The sequence below is a fragment of the Hesperophylax consimilis genome, chromosome 29 (genome assembly GCF_061612785.1).
Source record: "Hesperophylax consimilis isolate HC1 chromosome 29, BYU_Hcon_1.0, whole genome shotgun sequence".
NCBI classification, from domain to species: domain Eukaryota; kingdom Metazoa; phylum Arthropoda; class Insecta; order Trichoptera; family Limnephilidae; genus Hesperophylax; species Hesperophylax consimilis.
In genome coordinates, this window is record NC_142864.1 from 12,899,209 (window position 1) to 12,924,167 (window position 24,959).

The following is a 24,959-nucleotide window of genomic DNA, read 5'->3' on the forward strand; positions in this document are numbered from 1 at the left end:
TGCGAGTTATCTTAAGAGAGAATAAATACAAAAGTTGTTCAAAGTTTTCCCCTCAAAGAAGTTACTTTACCTCATTATAGAACTATTAAGTATTCGTAAAACTACAACAGATGTGGTTTTTACCTCATAATATAATATTTCCTTCACATTAAATTTAAATGATGCTATGCATATTCTTAAGAAAACATTATTAATAACGAAAAATTACAAAAGAATTGTAAGTGTCCCCGGTTTACAGGATAAAGGAATATTTTTTTGTAATTTATGAAATTATTATTGCAAATTTTTTAATGTCAATAAGATAAACTACATCTGAAAAAATTCACGATTGGCAATTTTATTGGTGCTGTAATAACAAATTTAAATAAAAAGTTTATACAAAATTTAGAAAGTTAATTTTCGTGTTCTGTGAAGGTTATTTTTAAGTTCTGTTATTATTTAAGTGTTGTGAAATAAATGGCCAATATTTATGTAATAAAAAAACTTGAGTAGAACTTTCACAGAACTTGAAAATCAACATTGAAATTTAATGAATTGTTCAAATTCTTTGAAACAACTCATCCTTATTCATTTTTCCATCCAATTCACTTACATTTTTTTCTAAATACAAGAGTTAGTCTAATCACAGAGTATAAAATATGTAATCTTAGTCTAGAAATGTTGCATTAAATGGCTTTATCCGTGTTAAATAACTAGGTCTGATAAATTAGGTGCTTCCCAACCTTCCTAGAGTACATTCAAGGAATACATGTATGATAACATTAACAATATATTCTAATTATATTTCAAATAAAATACAAAAAATCTATTTACAATGAGTATTTATAAACCCTCCCGGGAAAATTAGTTTCTCTTCTCTCCCCTCTCTCACATATCTGTACAGGGCCGGCCCTATGCAAGTCGTTAAGGAGCTAATAATTCCCAACACCTAACATTCCAACACATTGCCCTTAAGTTTATTTTCATAAAAACGACGTAACACAAAAATAAGAAACCTCCGAATATTATTGATAACAGTTATGATAAAACCTAGGCTCGACTGATTTTGACAAGGTGCGCCAACAAAAAAATGAAAAACTCTAATATAATTATTAAATTATCTAAATATGTTTAGATAATTTAATAATTATATTAGAGACAAAGACAAAGTTTTTTTATGCATGGCATAAAGGATAATAAATTATTACAAAAATTCCCTAACAATATTTTTTTTATTATAAGCAATAAAATATATTTCCTGAATAAAAATATATATATTTTTTTACTATTATTTTCAATATGTATGGATATTTCAGACGAGTAATTATTGCTTATAATAAAAAAAATATTGTTAGGGAATTTTTATTTTATATTGAATCAATCCAATTTTAAAAAAAAATGATGACAAATTTAAAACATTAAACCGTCATGGCATCCATCGAACAAAATATATTTTTTTTTAGATATTGAACTTTTTATGTACTGTCATTTTCCAACAATTTGTTTTTATAACAAGAAAATCAATATTAATTAATCAATCTCAATAAACATGTGTTATTATGTATGTTTACCTATTTGAATAACTACAAATGTATTTTATTGAAATTGTTTTTACTTTGTAATAATGTTCCTTTCCAAAATGTCGCAAGTTAAAATGTTTCCTAACAAAATGTGCCCGGCCTGAACGTTCTCTTCCATAATATTTCTAGTTATAGTCGCACAGTGTAGATAATAAAACATATATAACACTATAAAAAATAAAATAAAATATTTAATAGGTTAGGTTAGAAACATTTCGGCAAGGAACATTTTTATTTGGAACATTCTTACTGGGAACATTGTTACTTAGAACAAGTTTTTACTGCTGCGTTTTGTCGTGGTTTTCACAATTCAGAATTAAGATGTTGCACGTTGCTTTGAGTTATGTTTGGTGACCAGCTCAATCGTCCTTTTCATATCTCTCTTTCCGTCCCAATATCTTTATTCTCACAGCGTACCCCAATTGGGAATGCTATAGTCCCACTTGCTTCCGGTATTCACATATAAAAATGCCACCAGTCTAAAAGAATATCATTGATAGTCAGTTTTTTGTTAGCATTATGCTATTTTAAAGTTATTATATAATTTTAAGATAAGATGCAAAAGATATTATATAAAAAAAAACACAAAACGAAAACTGCAAATTTCACGTTACAGTGGCGCCATCAATATTTTCGAATATTTTTCCCGAAGAAAACCCGACAGGTGTATCAACACACCACTACCACCCTCACTAAAACCTCCCAGGAAACTTTACTACTGTCGGCAGGTAGCTACCGTGGGCTGTGTTAGAAGGAAGGTTCCACGCACACCAGCGCTCGTCTAGTGTAGGTGAGGGACCTTACCCAGTTCTAAAACGCACACATGCACGTCATATCTAGCGTCTTGGAAAAGTGCAGTCTAAAACTTATATTATAAAGCTGGTGGAATGGAAAAACGTAGCAACACATAATATTATATATTTAATTACTATTATTCTAATGTAGTTGGACACAGGCTAGAACCACGTCATGTCAGTTTAAACTCCTCAGGTTAATTTGTTTGGTTTTGGAAACAAATAGTCTGAGCTATTTTACTATAATAGACGGTAGATTTTTTGGAACAGCTCATATGGTCTCATATGACCGGTCGGTGGCTGATTTGACATCGCGTTTGGGTCCCACCAAGGCGTAGTGTGTTTAATTCCTCGGCTGGCTAAGTCCTCCATCACAACACAAGCAACATTTTCAGCTTACTGTGGTGGTAGTAGGAGATTATCAAATATTGTCAGATTATTCGTAACCCGGGAATGTTTGTCTTTCTTTAAAAAAAAAATATATATCTATATAAAAATTGTTGTGTAATAAGAAATGTGAACTAAACGGTGTTAGAAAGAGAAAACACCGCTTTATATTAAAATATAGAAGTTAACCACAGAATAATTAAAATGTACAACTATGAAACCAAAGGTTCCGTCTGCAATTGGAGAAAAAATTATGAAAGTTTGTGAAATTTTTATTTATTATTTTTAATACGAAACAACAAAATATTTAGTGGTTGTAATATTAACAGTACATTTCTCTAACAAACTATGCACTTTCTTTGTTTTTCTGTAATTTAAGTTCACTGTTTGGACAAAAAAAACGTAAGGTGATCCAATTTTAAAACCTTTTAGTGTTTCACATATATTCAGAATGTCAAATTCTCAGACTTTGTGACGGCATCTTTAAGAAACATAACGGTCAATATGCCAGAGGCGTGAAGGGTTAAATAGCACTGTCCACTTAATACGCTCCTAGCGTTTGAGGCAGTTCCAAATAACAAATATCCCTGTCCACATAACACGCTCCTAGCGTTCGAGGCAGTTCCAAATAACCAATATCCCTGTCCACATAACACGCTCCTAGCGTTCGAGGCAGTTCCAAATAACAAATAATCCTGTCCACATAACACGCTCCTGACGTTCGAGGCAGTTCCAAATAACAAATGGCCTTGTCCACATAACATGCTCCTAGCGTTCGAGACAGTTCCAGATAACAAATATCCATGTCCACACAACACGCTCCTAGCGTTCAAGGCAGTTCCAAATAACAAATATTTTTCTAGCAGTCAAAGGGGCCAACGAAATCTATTGTGATCGTATTAATTATAACGTTGCATCGATAATGTTCAACTGTTCAAATTAAGTTACGATAAACATTTTTTTACATAATTCAAATTATAATAATTGGTTTCTGAAACATAACTGATGAATGTTTTTTTGCACGCTGTCATTGCTTTATTCAGGCGTAGCTGATTTTCTTGGTTTTTCTACAGTTTTTCAGATTCTATTATATGCTTTCTAGTGTATCATTACTGGAAAATATTCGGTAAACAAATGTAATAATAAATAAGTAAATTAATTGAAAAAGGTTCTGCAACAATTTATTTTAAAATTTTCTATGATTCCTCTTTTTTGACATCCTATAGGACCTTTGTCCAAAAACAATTTAAAATTTTGATACATTCGTAATGCCATTCTGGTTAGCTATTGTGTTTCTGTTAAAACGTTAAATATAATATTTTTATCGTTGATATTTTGGACTGCAAAAGCTATGAAGATTTCTTTTGTTAGTGTCGTTAGGGAAGCTTTTAGGATGATCTTTTAATAATATCCCTAGAAGTTGCTTTATCTAATTTGAGATCGAAGATCTCCACCCAGGTATACGACATTCTAGACGAGGGTAGCATAAGGAAAAGTAATTTTTTTTTCAATATTGTTTTGAGTTAAAATATTTTAAATTTTTTTCCTAGGTCATAGTGAGCACAAAGATATTGAAGCATTTCTAGTAGTTAGCAGTTCTGATATCAGCTTTGAATAGAAAATTTATGCATAGAATTGGCAGAGGACAAACGAATATCGACTTAATGCAGGAGAAAGGTATTATTTTTGATTACATGTATTTCGTTTTCTATCTACCTAAACGACAAATTATCATGAACTTGCTGAACTTATGAGTTATCCTTAGGAGAAAGAAATATACCACGGAAAACTTTTTCGTAGGCTTTTTAAGATATACATTTCCGTAGTACATTATTTTGATGTACCTCAAAATAGTTTAGACAGAGTTAGAAATGTAAGCGCCCGAAAATATTTTACTAAAAATTGTTTACAAAACATCGATTTTTCTCTTCTTTCTATAAATATAAGAAGCATGTATTATATTTCTAAACGTTTCGGAAGAAATTTTCTAAAGAATAGAGAAAACCCTTCCAAAATCCGTTGGGTAGTTTAGAAGAATTAAGCGCAGAAACAGACAGACGCGGATAGCATTGTTTTGTACTATTTAGAGATTATGTAAAATATGAAAGATCGTTAGGAAGCATGTCATATGAGAAGATCTGAAAAGAATTCGTTTTTGTATTTTGTTATCAGTTTAATTTCTATTTTATTATATTTTGCAAAGTCCTGTTTGAACTCGGCTTTTAGGCGTTTCATCTGTTGTATTTTTTGTTACGTTCCGTTTCCTTTTTAAGATGGTGACCGTTTTAATGGTTTAGTATAGATTCTTTTTCAAGTATAAAATCGTCGTGTGTATTGTATTATATACTTTCTTATTCGCATTTAGAAGGTACCTGCCTATCTGAAAATAGTTTAAAAAAGAAATTGTCATTGAAATAGTGACGTTTCTTTGAACAAATTGCATAACTACTTATTTGAAACAAATAAAAAATCAATATATGCTTCATAATAACAAAGGTACTGCAGATATTTAATTACCTACATTCCTACATAACTTTAATTGTCAGTGGATGTTTTGGTTTTGATTTATTGTACAGCAGAATATTACTTTTTTGACGCAAGGTCTACCTTTAACAAAACAACTAATTAATGAGGGTTTTCCTAATAACGTTCAAATGAAGTGTTTAATTTGACATGATTCCAAGCAAAAGTAAGTAAATATAAAAATAATTATTTTTTATATATATGCTTACTTCGTTCGACGAACCACCGCGTTCGTTTCTCAATACAGCCTTCACCAATACAGCCTTCATGTCTTCAGTATGCACCGACTTTTCTTTGCACCGGCGCCAGTGTGGGTACACGCGACGGTGTGAGTGCAGAGCTGTCTTGCATGTGTGTGCAACGAGGTCTAAAGAAGCAGTCTACGAAAACCCGGCAAGAAAGCAGCCCGCCCTCGGAAAACTGAGTTTTTCTCGCGGTTTTCCGACCAACATGAAAAGCCTGAAAATTGTAAATAACCCAAAAAGAAAAACTCTATCGAACCGCGTATAACATTTTTTTAATACCATTTTTTCGAAGCCCAAAATCAGTGAAACTTTGTAGCGAGTGTTTAAAAAAAACGGGTGCGGAAATCGTAACTTTTTATAGCAATTTTTTACGATTTTCGCGTAACCTCAGACATTCAGTGGGCGATCGATATTAATATCGTGGTTTAAGCCTGTTTTGCGTGGTTTCAAAGTGTTTTCGTTTGTTTTTTTTTTCAATTTGAAGTGTCGCTAATTTGGCGGGTAAACATTTGAAAGTCTCCGCGCTAAGTGGAGCCACACACTAACGAAGCATACCCCCATCAGTGTGAACTTGGGTTTCATTGTGTGCAACCTCTTTAGTGTTTTAGACACGACTGTGTTGGTGCAGTGCATATTGCTAAGTGGCAGATGCAAAACAGCTGTGATTCCTGAAACCTCGCATTTAAATAATTACAAGACAATAAATATTAATAAAATTTAATAATAACACACTTACATTTTAATAGCATCTTTGATATAATTTTTCGTTAGCGTCTTAAAATCTAATCATACGAAAGTTTGACAACAGAATATTTCATAGTGAATTTAATTAAGGAACAAGAACATTGACTATAAATTAAACAATTTATTGAAGGACATTAAAACATTTTTTTTTATTAATGTTGCTTTATAGAAAATGAAATTTTTAATCGTTAATAATAGAGAAATGCATTAAATTGAATTATTTTTCATCTTAAATTAATATTACTTTCATCTAAAATCAATACTTATATTCAATAATAATTAAATTTCTTAAAATTATTGTTATTGAATGTCCTCTCAAATTTTAAGTGTTGAAAATATTCGAATATTAAAATTTCTGGCTCGTCACCAAAAAGTGAAACCACCCTTTTCTCGAGTGAGTGCAAGGCTTTTAGTTGGGGTTGCATTTCGACGCCGCGACGTCGTTCAACACCGGCGTCGCTAATTATGATTATATCTTCTGCTTACTGGGAGCATTTAAGGCTGTACTGTGTAGTGTATAAGTCTGTGGAAGTGTCTGGTTGCAAGTGCATGTAAATCCGCCGCCGCGACGCCAGTTGTGTTTTCATTTCCGCTTTTGTTCGACGTCTATCTTTTTTCCTTTGTCCACTTCCGTTGCGGGACGTTTTGTTATTTTACATATTTTTGCAAAGTGTTTTAGTTTTCGACAGTGCTGCAATGGTGTGGTTAAAAAAGTATCTTATATATTAAAAATTAAATGTTTAAAATCACTGTTGTTGAAATAGTGCGTTACTTATACTGTAACATTAAAAAACTTTTTTTTGCAAAGCTAATATTTTTCTAAATGAAACATGATTTTTAATTAAAAATTTTAATTAACATAAAAAAAATATTTCAGATTTAAATTGTTTTATTGATAGTGAGTTTTTATAAGAAAAAACTCGGTTGTTATCTACTCAGATTTTTGAGCTTAGTTTTTTTTATTTTAAAAATATTTTTGAAATTCATTTTTCAAAGATAAATAGTATTTTTTGACATCATAATAAGATAACATTTTGAAATTCACCTTTTTTCAATATAATAATTGTTAAAACAAACATTTGTCAAAATAACATAACGTGTTAATTTAAAATTCTACATTAAAAACAATAATTTCTTCAAACGGGTGATATATTTTTGCTGGTGGATAAAAAATTTAACGTAGCGGTCGTAAAAATAGAATAAATATGTCTACGTTCCATTTTTAAATTTGGAACGTGACTTTTTAACCCAATTTCAAATAGGCAGATGTCAATCTCTTTCGTAATGGTGCCGAAATAAACCGATGCATTAAAGATTACTAAACCGGAATGTTCGTCATTATTGTTCTTTATTTAAATTATATACCTACTGGTCATTATTTTTCTACGAAGGTACCTATTAAGTTATTTAAAAAAAAGATGGTGATATATTGATACTAATCTTAATAGCTTTGTAACAGAAATTTGTTTATTTTCAAGCAGTTAAATCATCTCGATCAGTGAGCTTTGGCGTTATGAAATTTTCACAGCTTTTTCTAACTAGAATTGAAAAGAAATAACAAATAATTTAAAGTCTCTATGTTATTTCCTTCGTGAGCTATGGAGCTTTTAAATATGCTTTTCATTAAAAAATTAATAATAAAAAAAACATCAGCTAATATTAAAAAAAACATATTTATAAAATAGTGAAAATGTTCTCTAAAACACGATTCGTTTGAAAAACCGCAAAATTTCTCGAGAAATTCTTTATTTGCAGTTAAAGATATGATGTGATTTTTTAATACCTATAACATATTAAATAACAAAACAAATGTGTTTTTAATAATTTTAGGAGCTTATTTTTCGATTTTTTCTATCGAGGGAATTTCATATAATTACCATTTTGGCTTTACACACGAATAGATTTTATCTAAAAATAAACACATGTATTTTTAAATATCTTATAAATCGGTATAAATTCAGAATGCGGGACTGAACGAATGAATCAATAGGTTTCCTGTAACTTTTAATAAAATATTATCAAGGGTGACCGGATAAATCATCACAATGATAATTCATCACATCTTTAAAAAGTTATATAAAGTCATGGAAAGTGATGAAACAAAAACTTTACTAACTGGGTTAAAATTATCGTGACACATTCATATATTTGTATCTGAACTTTGCAACATAAAATAAAACACGCTTTTCGGCGATGTTTTTTCTTGCATAAATCAAAACAGGCGGCTGGTGTAAAGCGGGAATTTAAACAATATCGCCATCTACATAAGGAGTGACATAACGGTTTTTTCAAAAACTCTCTCGTGTTTTATAATAAAAGAATCAATCAATGACTCCAATTTAGCATTCTTGCAAATATACCTAATATGGTATAATTAAGATCATTTATAAAAGATCTCACTTTGCAAAACAATCCTTTAATATAAATAATTCAAGCTTAATAAAATATCATAGAATTCGATTTAATAAAAACAGATATAATATATGAAAATATGTTTTTTTTAATCTTTAATATTGTTATGTGGTTTTTTAGATCTTCTTTCACGGAATTGCATTATTGCATTATAATATATGAAAATATGTTTTTTTTAATCTTTAATATTGTTATGTGGTTTTTTAGATCTTCTTTCACGGAATTGCATTATGTCGGAAATCTTATTTTGCAGAAGGACTTCACCTATTTTTCTGATAAGATTTCAAGCCGAATCCAAATGCACTTTAACCCCTTCAGCTTTTTGGGGTCATATATGACCGGGCGTCAATATTTTATAAAAGTATTTTTATATTTTTTCCGTCATGGGAGAATTTGAAATTTTTTTGACGATAAAAAGAGAAATAATAATTTTAATAATTAAAATAAAATAATTTGTTTGAATACCACTTTATTGTATATATTTATAACCAACCGTTAGTTCAACCCGAACCTTCATCAGGGTTGATAAAAACATATACACGGTGTCCGGAAACTCGTAGTACAAGCGGGAAACTGGAGAATCTACATCACATGGGGAACCCAAAAAAACATAAAGTTTTTTGATTTGAGCATTTTCAAAAAAAAAAAACCAAAAAAAAATATTTTTCGGCTATTTTAGGGTTAAAATTTTTCTGGTGTTTAGGTTTGAATAACAGATGTTTTAACCCTGCAGAGCAGAAATATTTTATGATTACACCGGATTAAATGAAGGGTGATTTTAAAATAATGCTTCAAATCCGAGTTTCTTCATTTGTTTTACTTTCAAATAGTTTTAATTAGTTGGGTACTTTGATCTTCAGTAATAATTTATAAGAATTTGATTAAAAAAAAAAAAAAAAAAAAAATCAACTTCAAACTCGATTTACTCGATAACGAAAGCTCAAATAAAAAAAATATACTACAAAATCGACTCCAAATGTGATGTAGATTCACCAGTTTCCCGCTTGTACTACGAGTTTCCGGACACCCTGTATATGTTTTTAAATAATATCTTTTTATGAACCCTGTTCGGGTTGACCTGAAACCGGTTGGTTATAAATATATACAATAAAGTGGTATTCAAACAAAGTTATTTTATTTTAATTATTATAATTATGTATACCCACAAAGTGTTTGCTACAAGTGAAAAAAAAAAATAATAATTCTTTCCTGATTGTCTCAAATATTTTTAATAAATGCCATTAATAAAATCCTAAAAATAGCCAAAATCAATAATTCATATTACGCGTCACTATCGTAACAATCGGTTTGAGTTTAATTTTTTTTTATTATTATACGAACGAGATAAAAGTGAAGTTACAGTTTTCTTACAAATTCCCCAAACAAAACGAATGTGTTAAATATCGATATCTATCAATTTTTCTACGATTGGAGTAAAAATGTTGTTAGCATTTTTCACAAAATTTTTAACGTTTGACATAAAAATTTTATTATTTAGAAAAAAGTAATGTTTATTTGAAATGCATACACCGGAAATATAATTTTATCTAGTTTCTAGAGGAGTATTTGTTTATACAGAAAATTTAAAAAAAAATCTTTTTATAAAGCGCATTTGAAATACACAGAAAACATTGCAAACTGAAAAAAATTAATGATAGTACAGAATTACAGAAAAAAATCCATTTAATTGGATTCTATGATGTTTCTATTGAAATATATATTGATAGCGTAGACCTTCCAAAGTTCGCGGGTCATCTTAAGAGAATATAAAAAGGTAAAAAATTCAAATTTTATTTTATTATTTATTTTCCACAGCCGAGAATCGAACCCCGATCGACGGCTTAAAAAGAAGCTTAGACATGCTGCAACTGTATTAATATTTAGTTAATTTAACCCATTTACTAAAATAAGAATCATTTTTTTTATATTAGAATATTACGTTCAAAATTATATTGTAACTAGCGCAGACACTACAAACACAAAAATCACGGGATAGTATGATTGTAGGATTTTCAAAGCTATACATAAAATATTTGCCTCGCGATCATTGTCTTTCAAAAACATATATTGTAAATTTACTATAATTATTTTTTTTGAGATATAGAATAAAAATTTATAATTCGCATAAAATCCGTTAGCAAACTTGAAAAATCATCTATCGAAAAAATAAAAAAAACTATCAGTATACATATTTTTTCATATTATTTAATTAAAACCACTCATCCACTCGTACACAAAAATGTTTACTGTGGTTTAAAGCCAATGAATTCACCTAGATTTCACAGGCTATCCTATTTTTAAGTTTCTATAAATATGGCATATTATGGCAATCGATCGCTCTAAACATTTTTGCAAACTTGGCATGATATAGACTTATAAATTAATTCTTTTAAATCAAATAATTTCCTTTGTGTAGGTAGGTACATACTTTATCGCTTGTCTAAATTATTCTTCACACAGTCAATTCCAATTTCAAAAATAACACTTATTTTATTGAAAGTCTATGGAATAAACATTCAGAGTTTTTCATTGGTGTATAACATAATAAGTAGGCTCCGAATGACAATTTTTCTGTCCGTATATTGGAGTATCTATGGTTTTTAGGACCAATTTGTTTCATACAAAAAGCAAGAAGTTATCAATCTATACAAGTTGACACCGAAATTAGCACGTTTGATAGATTCATTCTTATAACTGAGAACGGTTCATTCTGTCATCAGTGAACAATTAATTTACTTATAGTTTTTCTACTTCTTAATGTTTTTCCGGTATATAACAAATAGAATAGAAATTCTAGAATAAGTCAGGAATGTTATGAATACTAAAATGATTTTATATTTTTAAATTTTGTTGCGTAACTTCGTAGATTTTGAAACAAAAACAATCTTCACACTTGATTGATCCGATATCATTTTTTACCTAAGAACTCTCGTCTTCCTAAATTTCCTTGGGAGTATATCCAATTCAATTACTTGAATCAATCCCTTTTTTCTACTCTATCTGAGCTACAATTATTCAACAACCGTTTGATGGTACAGCATCACTTTTCACACTTGACTATAGAGTACTTAACTCTTCAGACTAATTTCTTCGGTTTTGGGAATAACAGCTATTACCGTAAATTCAATTTCTTCGATTTTCGAAACAGCTCATGTAACGTGTTCTATTTATTACACATTAAAATGAACCGTAAATCAAATTTATATTAAAAAACAACAGTAAATAGATCATTCAATTGGTTCTGAATAAATCACGGGAAAAGTGGAATGAAGGAAACAGCCTACCTGGAATTCCCATGAATCCGGGCAATAGGGCTCTCGATGCACTCCTCCACAACGAGATAAACGAGAAAAACGAAAGAATTTTGATATTTGCATGTGAATAATACAACGACGATACTAAGATGGTACCTTATACGACACGAATTCGACTGACTTGCGACAAAATAAGTGCAACATAAATCTTCATAATTTATCCAATGTGGGTAAGGCTGTTTTAGGGAAGGAGATGGATAGTATATGATGGGAATAATGGTAGGTATTATCCAAAAAACTGTTTCAATACTAAACAGCTCAAACGTTTTCATAGAAATTGTTGTGTCTACAATATAAACAAAACCAAAGATATTAGAAGAACGAGATGTGCTATGAGCAGTTCATACTGTGTGGAATTGTTTTGCCGAGTGTTGCCGGTTTTGTTCACCAATACTACTGCACACCTTCGCTTACGCTAAGGTATCCGCACTAATACATAGAACAGATTTCTGTGCGAACACGTCCCGATACCGTTCAAAGTACCCTAATTAGGTAGTACTCCGCCTACGGTCCGGCGGCCAACATAGCATATCTCGTTCTTCTTGTTCTTCTAATATCTTTGAACAAAACGTACACCTCTAAAAACAAAGCAATTATATAGAAAAAACTTTGAAACTTTGTGAATTTTTAATTAATTATTTTCATATGAAATGATAAAAAAGTGAGGCAGCGATAATGTTTAAAATACATTTTTCTAGTAATTTTTATTGGCTATGAGTAATTTTAGTCCGGTGTTTAGACGAAAAAAACGTAAGGAGAGCAATTAAAAAATATATATGTTTATTTCCAATAAAAAAAATATAGTATATTTTATCACCTTTAAAAGGCAGTTTTCAATTTACGGATACGTTCGGAAATATTCCATTTATTTGGATTTTTTTGAGAAGCGGAAATACACACAATTTTCTTAAAAAATATAGCGACAACACATTAATATTTGGATGAGACACGAAGCGAAAAAATAGGTTTCGATTTTTTACCTCCAACTGACCTCCAGCTCTCCCAACACTGCACAATGCGCATAGGTCGAATACGGTCTACGCGCACAGCTTATCACGTTTTAATAATTATGGAACAAGTTTCGGTGAGATATTAGTAGGCATTAGCGCCTCTAATTGTAGCTCTATGCCCCAACACGTTAAGGCCACGTAGTTAGCATTCAAAGATGGTTTGAAAGAGAGATATGTAAATACGAATGTTAGAGGGAGCGCGCTAATATTAAAAAAAAAAAACGATAAAAATTTTGAAAAGATTTAATAAAACACCACTCGTTTGAAATTGAGCAAAAATCTCTCGACAAATTCTTTTCTTGCATTTAAAGGAACATTGTAATTTCTGTCATGCCTATAACGTATTAAATAACAGAACAATACGTGTTTTTAATAATTTTCGAAGCTTAATTTGCACAGTTTTTATATCAAGGAAATTTCATATAATTAACGTTTCGGCATAATAAATAACATTTTTTTTATAGAACATGAAAACCTAAAGAGAAACTTATTATAAATCGGTAGGAATTGGGTATTAGTTTTAATTATTAGTAGTATTAGAAATTTGGTAGTTGGGTAAGGTACTATTACTTAAACCTTAACTTTTGTAAAAAGTTGCGCTTAGAATTTAAAACGTATTTTGTTTGAAACGACTTTCTCAATGGATTCGATACATTTTTGGACAGTACCGTAGTTGAACGCTTTACCCTTTTATCTGGGATCTTCGTTAAATTATAAAAACAGACTTTTTTCAACACTTTTTTAAATTTTATTTTCCGATGCATAGAATCTACAGAATGTCATTGAAGAAAATAATATATCAATGTATATTCACTTTTTTTTCCGTTTCAGATTACCTTCGTGCGTTGGGTAAAAAAGAACTAAATTGTGGCGGTAAACTTAAAACATTTTTTTAAAGAATACCATCTGTTTCTTAATAGCAGTTTTGGGGTCATTTTTTACAATAAATCATGGATGATTCTACTCGTTTGTAGTTTTTTTATAATCCAGTCTGATTCTGATAATTTTCTATGAACTCTCAATAATCTTGTTTGAAAACCAAATGATTTTCCGATTGAAGATTACAATTTTGAACGGTAGATGGCAATCGTGTCATCGCATTTAACTATTAATGATATTATTACTCTAAGGATCATATTCATTACGATTTACAGAACCATACATATTGTTGATTTTCTTTAGGAAGATTTTTACCAAATAATCTTATCTGTGAAGCAAAAATTGTTTCATTATTTCTTTATAGTCCAAGCGATGACCGTAAAAATCCCATCCCATAGGCCACATGAACCAAATTAGTACTGGGCTTTAACCCCAAATAAGATTGGTTAAAAAAACGCATTCATCCAGATTTCGGCCCGGGAGGAGTCCTGGAAAGCGACGACTTGCGGTGTCGTTTTTGGGATGAAAATATCTGACGTGCCACATTACCAAAACTAACGGCAAAAGTTGATTGCAAATTTTTATGAAAAAAAAATCGTTCGGCCAACTTTTGTGTGGGGAGAAGTACCTAACAAATGACATTGTAGGTATCCTCCAGATGCGGCAAAATATCTCATCGGCTACACGAATGAAATCGATGTCAGAATTTAGATAAAAATTCCCTGTTTACGAATATGTCGTTCGGCCGAAATTCAGCCGAGGAGAACCTTGTAGTCTACGCGATTATTCGAGCGAAAAATACCTTTCTTCTAGCGACATTCTTAAATTACCCGCGTAGACCACACGGTTCTCTTTAATATAAATGATATATTCGTAAACAGGGAATTTTTATCTAAATTCTGACATCGGTAACTCAGAAACAACGAGCCACGGCGTATTGAATTTTTCACAGCTATTCCAAGAACATAACGAGTTACATATGAAAGGATTTGTGATTGCTTTGGAGTATTTTTTATATTAACACCATACAAGAAGCTCTAAGAAAAATAATTTCCCTTCGGAGCCTTTGTCATCTTTTGGGATGCTGTATGGTGGGTCTTTTTTTAAGTAAAGGAAATTCTAGGAAGGTAAAAGGTATGAGGGTTCGGTATAAATTTGGGAATAGTGTGTCCAGGAGTGAAGGACATGAATATATCACTCTCACTGCCGCGCAAGGCGTTGAGTGAATAGACCAGTTGGAGAGGACAAAGGTTCTCCCCAAACCAGTCTCTCCCGATCTGGCACACCACGCAGCTGGTGGACAAGCGCATCCTGAACTCACCTCACTAGATGAACCCGGGCTTAATAACCAAAAGTAGTAAATCACTTGGGGTGACCTATAGCAGAGGTGTTGATTATTCAATAAATGGTTCCAAGGGCGGCGGTACCCAAAACCGGCTTACTAATTGAAATTTGATGTATAAGAAACAATTTACCTTGAAATAAGCGGATATGTTGTATTCTGAGGACGATGGAACCTAGCACCTAAACAATCCTGTACAATTATCTTGAAATTTCTGGACGATAAACAATAAAAATTTAAACAATTTTAGAAAACTTTCTTGATAATTTCAGACAGTTAATGTGACAATTTCAACCTTACAGGACAACTTTGAATTTAAACATTATTTTATAATATGAGGCGTATGTGTGGTAAAACCATGTTTGATCGTGTGAGGAATGTGGAGATCCGCAAAGAGTGCAAGGCTGATGTAAGCGTAATGAGTAAGATTAAGAAAGGGACATGTAGAGCGAATGAGCGAAGATAGGAGTGTAAGGAGGATATATGATGCAAATGCGAATGGTAGCAGAAGTCGGGGACGCCCGAGGAAGACATGGCACGATCAAGTGAATCAGATACTCGAGTCGGGCCAAGTCAAGAGTCAGAATAATAGAAGAGTATGTTTGAGACGATGTATGAATGTGAATGAGGCAAGAAGTGTGTGCCAAGACCGAGTTGTTTGTCGGTCCGTCCTCTCTGCCTACCCCTACGGGGAAACGGCGTGATGGTTAGTTAGTTAGTATTTTATGGGTATTATTATCGCATAGTATGCGCTACAAAATAATTTTAATAAAATTCTTCAAGTCTACCTGGTGGGTACGGTCCTGAAAATATTCATTTAAACTAAACGACGAGCATATCAAAAATGTGTAATAAAATGCATAATATGCAACCGAGATGCGAACCGTCATTAGTCATTACGGCTGTCATCATCATTATTAGCGCTCGACTAATGACATTTGTACGATTTTTTCTCTTTTTACTGTCACTGCCTCAAATAATTGCGGAATTCATACCATTCCGACTGCGCAAACAAGAGCCAACATCAAGGAATGGCGAATGTTTAGCAATATTGCAAAAAGTTAGAAAAGATAATTTTACTAATAAATAATAGTGTCATAGTTGATATCCCATTTTCTTTTAAACAGAAAGACAAACATTTCCGGATTACGAATAACCTGACAATATTTTAAAATCTCCTACTACCACCACAGTAAGCGTAAAATGTTGTTTGTGTTGTGATAGAGGACTTAGCCAGCCGAGGAATTGACCGATCATCAACTTCAGATTCTAAAATTATTTTTCAGGTTGACATTATTTTAACAGAAATAAAATAGTTACATAACATAAATATAGCATTTAGTAATTTATGCTGTTTTCATTGCACTTTTTTTCGCTGAATTAATGTGATTTGTAGCAGCAAAATACTTAACTCAGACACGTGATGGAATTACTGACAAACACAATAATTGTTGCTCTTTAATTATATCTGGTGACTTGCATTCCAAGGGTAAATATGACTTTATTAATGTGGCTGGACAATTATTCTCAAATGGAGTTCAATTATAATTATGTAATCTAGCACGATATCACTTTAAAGATATGGGATATTAGACACCTCTGTTTTATGTGATGCTTCTTGCTTCACGCATGTACAAGGTTTATGAATAGTATGCAAATCTGTTATTCTGAGAAATAATACGAAACTGACGAGTATTTGAATCTCTTGATCGTGTCATGTATTTCTGGAACCTAACATTTTCTCTTGACACATCTTTCTCATGGTACTTTTTTTTAGATATCCAATACATATAAATGTTTCTTCTACATATAAATCATTTTATTTCACTTATATCGGCATCGCGATCTTTATATTTTCGTCTTTAATAAACAATGCTCTAAGAAACATATTTCCCTAATATTCAGAATTAGTTTACTTTCTTCACTCCTCTCGCATTTTATCACTTAAATTTAATAGATGAAGGCTTGAATCAGAGCCTTGAGGAATACTATTTTGTAATAAGTATTTCTGATTTTTTTCATTTTTTTAACGATATTTTAATAAAAAGATGATGAACAAGAAATGCTTGGCGAATAAAACGATATATCCGATCACAATAATTATTTATGTAGCATAGAAACGAAACTCCTACAAATCGCTTTAGTGTGGAAAAAGTAGCCTGTGGGAACGAGCTTCCAGCATCTGCTTCCTTCCAACATTTCACACTTCAGGAAGACTTCTGCAGGACTCACAAACAAATCCCTTCCTTAAGCCTACACCTAAATCCGCCTCACAACGTCGCCCAACCGGATGGCGATATACTTGTCCGCATAGCATATAAAGAGACTTTTGGCACATTAAATAAATTGGTATTTGGAGTTCTGAATTCTAAGTACATATTTACTATCTGTTCGTTAGTTCTAATTTCGTTCGTTCGTTAAATAGATATTCGCAAAAAGTGACTTGTTTTTTTTCTTATTTTTTGTTTATTTATCTACTCATATTTTTGTGTATTTACCTGCAACATTATGCTTTATTGCAGTTGCATCGGGCAACAATGGAACATGATTACTGCAATCTCCGGCAGATTTGTCAAAAGTGCAATTACAGTGTATTAAGGGCAATTTGCATAATTAGTTAACACTCCGTTAAACCCCATAATAACTACGGCGGACATGTTATCACGATCATAATACATATTGAATTTTGAAAAATTAAATAACCATTTGTGCTCACATCAATCATAAATTATAATAAGCTAGAAGTATTTGCTATCTACCCAGCTAAGCCTTAGATTTAAAAACGTTCTTCTTTGTGACAACCATAAAATATGGCAGAGTATAAAATAGTCTTAATAAACTTTATTTTTCACCATCAAAGACAGAACAGTAATATAAACGTACAGACTATTCAAAAGTAGTCCTGGGTCGGTCGTGAATGACCCGCTCATTGAAACCCGCTCACGAGCTTCCAAAGCGCGAGCGGGTTATTTTATGTTCAGCGCCCGGGTCTCGCAACCCATTCTCGCAGCCTGTTCTTGCGTACCAGGTGCGGGGTACCGGAATGTACATGGGAGTGCACATAAATTGTCAGCACCCGGGTCTCGTGACCCACACTCGCAACCTACTCTCGTGACCCATTCTCGCGACCCGGGTGCTGTTGTGGAAACGCTTATAGATTGTTAGCACCCGGGTGTCGATTAACTACTCTCGCAACCCAGGTCCCGGCTGCCGGCTGCCAGCTACCGGTATGACGTGGCGAGCGACCATAGAAATTTGAAAAGTAGATGCATACATTTTGTAGACTGGGTATTACGTCTCGAATCACTTTCTCGCGATAGATAAAAATTATCTACTTAATAGAGATGGTAGATTCCTGAAATCTAGAATATTCTAACATTGCAGTCAGAGGCAGCTCTAGGGATCAATATGTGGAAGGTCATTTGAAAAAAATATGCGACTAATATTTATTTGAAATTGTGATATACGCCTGTTATTATCAATATTCATTTATGGGTACCTTATGAATTCGAGAGTCAAATTACATTTTATGGTAAACTAGTGGACAATGTAATACTTCGCTATTGCTAATGCCTTTCTCGGGCGTCTCCGACTTCTTCGTCTAAACTTAATATATATTACATCGCCTTTAATTTGACTCCGTATCTCATTCTAGTGCAGAGATATTGCCTTACGCATTCCTCGGATGTCTCTGACTTTATCTACCATTTAAATCACTCTCTAAACACTCCTGGCACTAAAAAGAACAAATTTAGACTACTTTTAGAGTTTTGTGAGCGCAAAAATACCCAGGCTGAATTTCTATATACAGGATTTTCCAATAAGAGGTGTTATTTTGATATTCAATGATAAAAGATCAATGGTTTCGTTGTTTGTGTGGCACGTAGTGCCGTTTTGTTGAAAGTAAACGTTGTCCAAATCAATACCATCCAATTTCGGCCATAAAAAATCATAAATCGTCTCTAGATAGCGCAATCCATTCACCGTAACTGTTGCTCCAGCTTCAATTTCTAAAAAAGTAAGGTTCAATGACTCCACCGGACCAAACCGCACCAAACAGTCACACGTTGAAGATAAAGAGGCTTTTTAATAATAAATCTTGGGTTTTCCGAGCCCCAAATGCGACAATTTTTGTTGTTGACGAAGCCACTGAGGTGGAAATGGGCCTCATCACTCAAGATGATTTGCATTTGATTCACCCAAGTGAATTTTAATAATTTCAATGCGTTGTTGAAGCGTGTATCGTTCCATTTTTATTAATGGCGTAGTTTATACTTGCCAAATGTCAAAAAATGACAGCTTCAAAAGTAACATCTACCGATATAGCGGGCTATTCATAATAACACTTCTTATTGGAAAACCCTGTATAATGCAATATAAGATAAGATTGTTTCATGCGTCATGCGTGCTATATGCAAATCCAACTCACACTTACCAAACCATCTCTTTCAAACACATAATATTTATCGTACTGTCTCCTTCACGGCAATGACCCGATCTGTCTTCAGCATCCTAGAACATTTTTATTAGGCTACCTAGTGTCATCTCGTTTATTGTATTGCGCGTAAAGAGACAGAAGATATTAGTGCGGGACATTTAATAAATTGACCCAGCCAATCATAAGTGCGTGGAAAAGTAAGCTTTGATTTGAGGCGTTAGATGTCACTACTTGCCTCTGCCTGTTATCTCGCAGAAAATTTTCAAATATAGAAGACCAGTTGTTATTCGTTGATTTAATTTGTATAATATTATGATTTATTTTCATCTCATAATTTTGTAAGGTTATTGACTAATAGACCCGAGGGAAGTGCCGCCACTGATTGTGGTTCCAGTTACCGGTTACAGTTACATATAACATAGAACTGCTTCTTCTTCCAGATACTTTTAGAATTGGTTTGCGATGATCATTTCATTAGATAAATTATTAAAATTTGTCATGTTTTGGTTCTCTTTAGCTGATAAAAATTTTTACAATTTAGTAACTCAACTGTAGGCTGAAATTTGAAGAATTGTTCAAATTGATGAATTGTTGAAAATCTTCTATCATGCCAGAGCCCACAATCTAAGAGTTTTTGCAGCTTTCCAAGATATTCCATAAATATTCTGCTTCTTATTGAATAACTTTTATTAATTATATGAACGACAAATTTTTATTTTCAAGGAAATGTGCTACCCAATAACTCTGCTGTATTCCAAGTATGATTTGCGAGAATAGCGGAAAACATGTGATGATTTCTGCAATGAACATAAAGTGAATATATCCTTAATCAATACCAACGAAAGTTCCTAAAATACCTAAATAATCTTAAGACATAACTATTTTTCCTTAAAATTAGTAATTAACACATAAAAGTTCTTTAAAATAACATTTTAAAAAGTCGTAATATTCTTGTATAAAACCTAAGTAATACACAAATAGTTATAAATAATAAAAGAATCCAAAAAAAATTCCATTTAAACTTGTACTGGTGCCAAATAAGAAATAAAATAATTTACAAAAAAACCGAGTTAAATATTTAAAAGTTACAAGCTTTTTGATGTCACTCACACTGTCATCTTTAGCTTCTATGCACTTTCCTGGTGCACAAATTCGATCAGCAATAATAGAAAGAAACCACCCAAAGAATATACCAGACGTAAATTACGACAAGGAGAAAATCCAAACAAATAATCTGAAGATGAATTTACAAACAACAGTAAAAGAAAGAGAATCAAACATGGACGACGATCAAAATAGTTGCGGAACAAGTATATCCAATTCTTTAGACACTGCAATTGACAGCGACCTTGAAAACGATCATCCAAGCCTTGTACCAGAAGAAAGATCAATGAACAACGATGATATCCTAAGAAATAACAACCAAACAATTGCATCAATGTTCCAACCGGCACATGACATAGTCAAAAAAGAGTTCCCGCTGGAATTTGGCTTTGGTGGAAGGAAACCAAAAAGAGACTTCTCAGAAGAAATACTTCAAAGTTGCAACTATCCTACTACCAGTACAAGACCTCCATTTTTGCTTCCAGCACAGTTGTATAAGAACTTCTTTGCCAGTTTTGGTAAAAGGGAAAGGACTACAGCTGATGCAGACTGTCCTGCAGCTGGGTTTCAGGTGTATCCAAGGAATATGCTCTTCTCAACTGGTAATAGGAACCCAGCTGGATTCATCTTCAGTAATTCAGACGATGAGAACTGTGATAGATCGGATTCTCCTCTGGATGAGGTATTTTGAATTTGAAAAATCTTTATGTTTTTTGCTACGCATTTCATACATTGCTTCTTCAGCTATTGGCATTCGGTTGGTAAATTCTCTATATATCTTATTAACTAAATGTGACAGTGAGAGGTCACAATGGGGTTGTCATTAGAAGAACAAAATTATAAATCCAAAAACATTGCAACCACATTGCTGTAAATTTAAACTAATGGTTTTGCCCTGATACTAACTTACGTTGACATAATGATAGCATTCCCAGGTGTATTTCAAATAAGAATTATTAATAAGATTCCTGCAAAAGTATCAAATTCCAACCAGATATTTTTGTGTGAATTCTAAATAATTCTAGTAATAAATGAACTATTTGGAAAATGCGTTGTCATGTATTGAGAATAAAGGGTCACTATTTCTGTTTTAGATTCAAGAAATTGTAAAAAGTCGTCGACGTACTTTTAGATGCGCCGCTTTATAACAACCAGCAAGCCCATAATATTTGGTAGTTGGTCATTTTTGTGATACGATTCTACCAATTATCCAGATACGTGGATTATTCCAGTTTGTTTTCAATTTAGTCTAACTCCCGTTTCGTTTCTTCCAGAAGTCCTCGACCTCTTCTGCATTTGTTTGGAGTGGGGGCGGCGTTGGCGGTGGGGGCGGTGGTGGAGGCGGCGGGCAGGGCGGGGCCGCCGACTCCCAGTCCCCGGGCTCCGACGGACAAGGGGCCCCAGGTCTTCCGCCAGGTAAGACGATCTTTTTGTATATCCTGTATTTATTTATTAACATTTAAAAGACATAATATTTAAATTTCATCAGTACAAAAGACAAATCCACAAGTAACAGATTACAAAAGTGTGAAAGTGGTGGAACCTCAGGTAAATACAAGAAGGGTGAAATACAGTAATAACAAAGAAAAGATAAAGCATGTAGGCATCACAACATTTCGTTTTAAAGTCAAATCAAAATCTATTACAAAACTTGGGGAGATCAGAAATAGAAAACATACACTCAACTGCACAAAAAACAAACTAAATAATTTATTTATAATTTTTTCAGTAACTTCATTTTATTTATATATGTAATTAAATTTTAGTATTCAAAACCTTAAATTAGATTTTAATATGAACCCAGTGAGTCATCTATCTCATCATGAGTATCTCTAATAGTAACTAAAAATGAAGACAAAAAAACGTTTTCATTTTTATTAGTGCCTATAAAAACAACAAAAATTAGTTAATAATAATATAAATTATAAGTATGTGTGGTAAAACCATGTATGATCTTGTGGGAAATCTGGAGCTCCCCAAAGAGTGCGAGGCTGTTGTAAGCGTAATGAGTAAGATCAATAAAGAGACGTTAATATGGTTTGGGCATTTTGCAAATGTGAATGGTAGCAGAAGTCGGGGACTCCCGAGGAAGACATGGCACGACCAAGTGAATCAAGTACTTGAGTCCGGCCATGTCAAGAGTCAGAATAATAGAATAGCATATATGTAATGTGAATGAGGCAAGGAGTGTGTGCCAAGACCGAGTTGTTTGGCGGTCCGTCCTATCTGCGTACCCCTTCGGGAAAACGGCGTGATGATTAGTTAGTTTTTGTGAAAAATCACCTATAGATTATCTAGGTTCTATCTCATTTTATTGCTTGCAGACATATTCAGAAAAACATACTTTTTATTTATAAATAGACACAGAAAAAACATACCTACATGGTAGGTCACTTCAGATAAACAAACTCCCATTAAAAAGTTTACGACTTTGCACGCAGAGGACACTATAATAAAAACATTGGACATTGATTTTACGTTTGCTGTTTTACCCTTCTTTTTTATTAGAAACTTATTAGAAAATGAGTGGCAAAAGTGTTGTCTTTGATATGTCTTTTAAAGGACTGGAGAACTTAGGACTTTTTAGGACTGGAGAATTTCTATAAATTGACCTAGGAGTTTATTGGTTTTCATGAGTTAGTGCAATTTACATATAAAACATGATTAAAATCCAGTCAAAGACAAAGCAAAGAGTAAACTTGCAAGATAAAAATATGGCTTTAGATTAATTTTCTTTAAATTACTTGAAAGACTGGGACTTTAGGAAGCTTCAACACTTTTTGCAACAGCTATTTGACTGCAAGAACATTCCACTAGCAACATTTGCCAAATGAATCACCACCATCATCAAAGGACTTAAAAAACATTGTAATTATTTTTTTCCGGGCTGAAATCGGTACCTGAACACATGATTACATCGTTAAAGAGTAAAATATTTCGCTTTTCACTTTATTATTTTGCAAGGGTGAGAATAGGAGGTCTAGTGCACTACCAAAAAAGTGTACACGATTGTGGTCTTAGATTTGTAACTTGTGGAACGCTTGAGTTTGACCTTTCAAGGGTCGTATTTACTAACGAATTATATGTGAATACCGCACAAGAGTCCCAACTGCTCTCAAACATCTGGAGCCAGCGAGACTATAGCATCCTCACTTGGGGTATGTTGTGAAGCTGAAGGTAAATAAGAAGGTGACATAATATTAAGATGATATCTACAGTAAAAAAAACAACATTACCAATTTGTCTTGGCACACCTATCAATAAATAATTAAATAAAAATATTTATGGACCTAACTCGGAAACCTGAGGTACTAAATGTAGCATTTCAATACAAATGTTTATTTTCCCTGGTTCGCGAATCCTTGAAAATGATATTTACGATTAAAAAAAACTAAACCAATGCGTTTTAGCATATCAATAAATAAATAAAATGATTGTGGACCTAACTCGAAACCTTGCGGAACGCCTTAATACAGAATTTCCGTACAAATGTTTGTTTTTCTAGGTTCTTCTGGTGCAGGGGTAGGGCAGAACCCCACACAGGGGCTTGTGCATTGGATGTCGGTCATGGCAGAGCACATGGGCGCGGGGGGTCACCATGACCCCTCAGCGGTAGGCATGCACTATGGACTACCTTGGAATGGGAGCATGGAGGTGAGTCAAAGGCTTTTGTACTTTTGATTGGTATTTTATGTTTTTTTTCATAGGAACTTCGTGAACCAGGATAATTTATATCTAATGTGTTTTTAAATTTATGTGAATATTTTGTTACGTAAAGGATTTTCGTTCTGCTTCAAGAAGCTTGTTGAGAAGAACTTATCTTTGGGCAAAACATGGGTAGCATAATATGAGAAAGGATATAGAGTATAATTACTGCTATGTAAAGTTTAGTATCAAGCGCTACTCCTGAATGAGCGTTGGGCCCAAGCTCACTCAATTATAAAATTATATTCACATATCTATTGAACATTCAATGAGGATATATAAAGGGTTTTCCAATAAGAGGTGTTATTTGGAATAGCCCGCTATTTCGGTAGATGTTACTTTTGAAGCTGTCATTTTTTGACATTTGACAAGTAGAAACTACGCCATTAATATAATCTACGCCGTGCGGTTTATGGTCCGGCGGAGTCATTGGACCTTTATTTTTTGTAAATGAGGCTACAGAGAGAGCAACAGTTACGGTGAATGGATTGCGCTATCGAGAG

General features: G+C 32.7%; 2 protein-coding genes across 2 annotated transcripts in view; both read left to right on the forward strand.

The window, feature by feature from the left end:
• The window catches only part of LOC149409890 (uncharacterized), a 158,939-nt gene extending 135,354 nt beyond the window's left edge, over nt 1-23,585 (forward strand). Inside the window, exons 3-4 of the mRNA XM_089649099.1 lie at nt 22,029-22,167; nt 23,503-23,585. Of these exons, the coding sequence (XP_089505225.1) occupies nt 22,029-22,167; nt 23,503-23,585 (222 nt within the window). The remainder of the gene's footprint in view (nt 1-22,028; nt 22,168-23,502) is intronic.
• A 729-nt stretch (nt 23,586-24,314) lies between these two features.
• The window catches only part of LOC149409891 (zinc finger protein rotund-like), a 504,757-nt gene continuing 504,112 nt past the window's right edge, over nt 24,315-24,959 (forward strand). Inside the window, exon 1 of the mRNA XM_089649178.1 lies at nt 24,315-24,405. Coding sequence (XP_089505304.1) covers nt 24,319-24,405 — 87 coding nt within the window. The 5' untranslated portion in view covers nt 24,315-24,318. The remainder of the gene's footprint in view (nt 24,406-24,959) is intronic.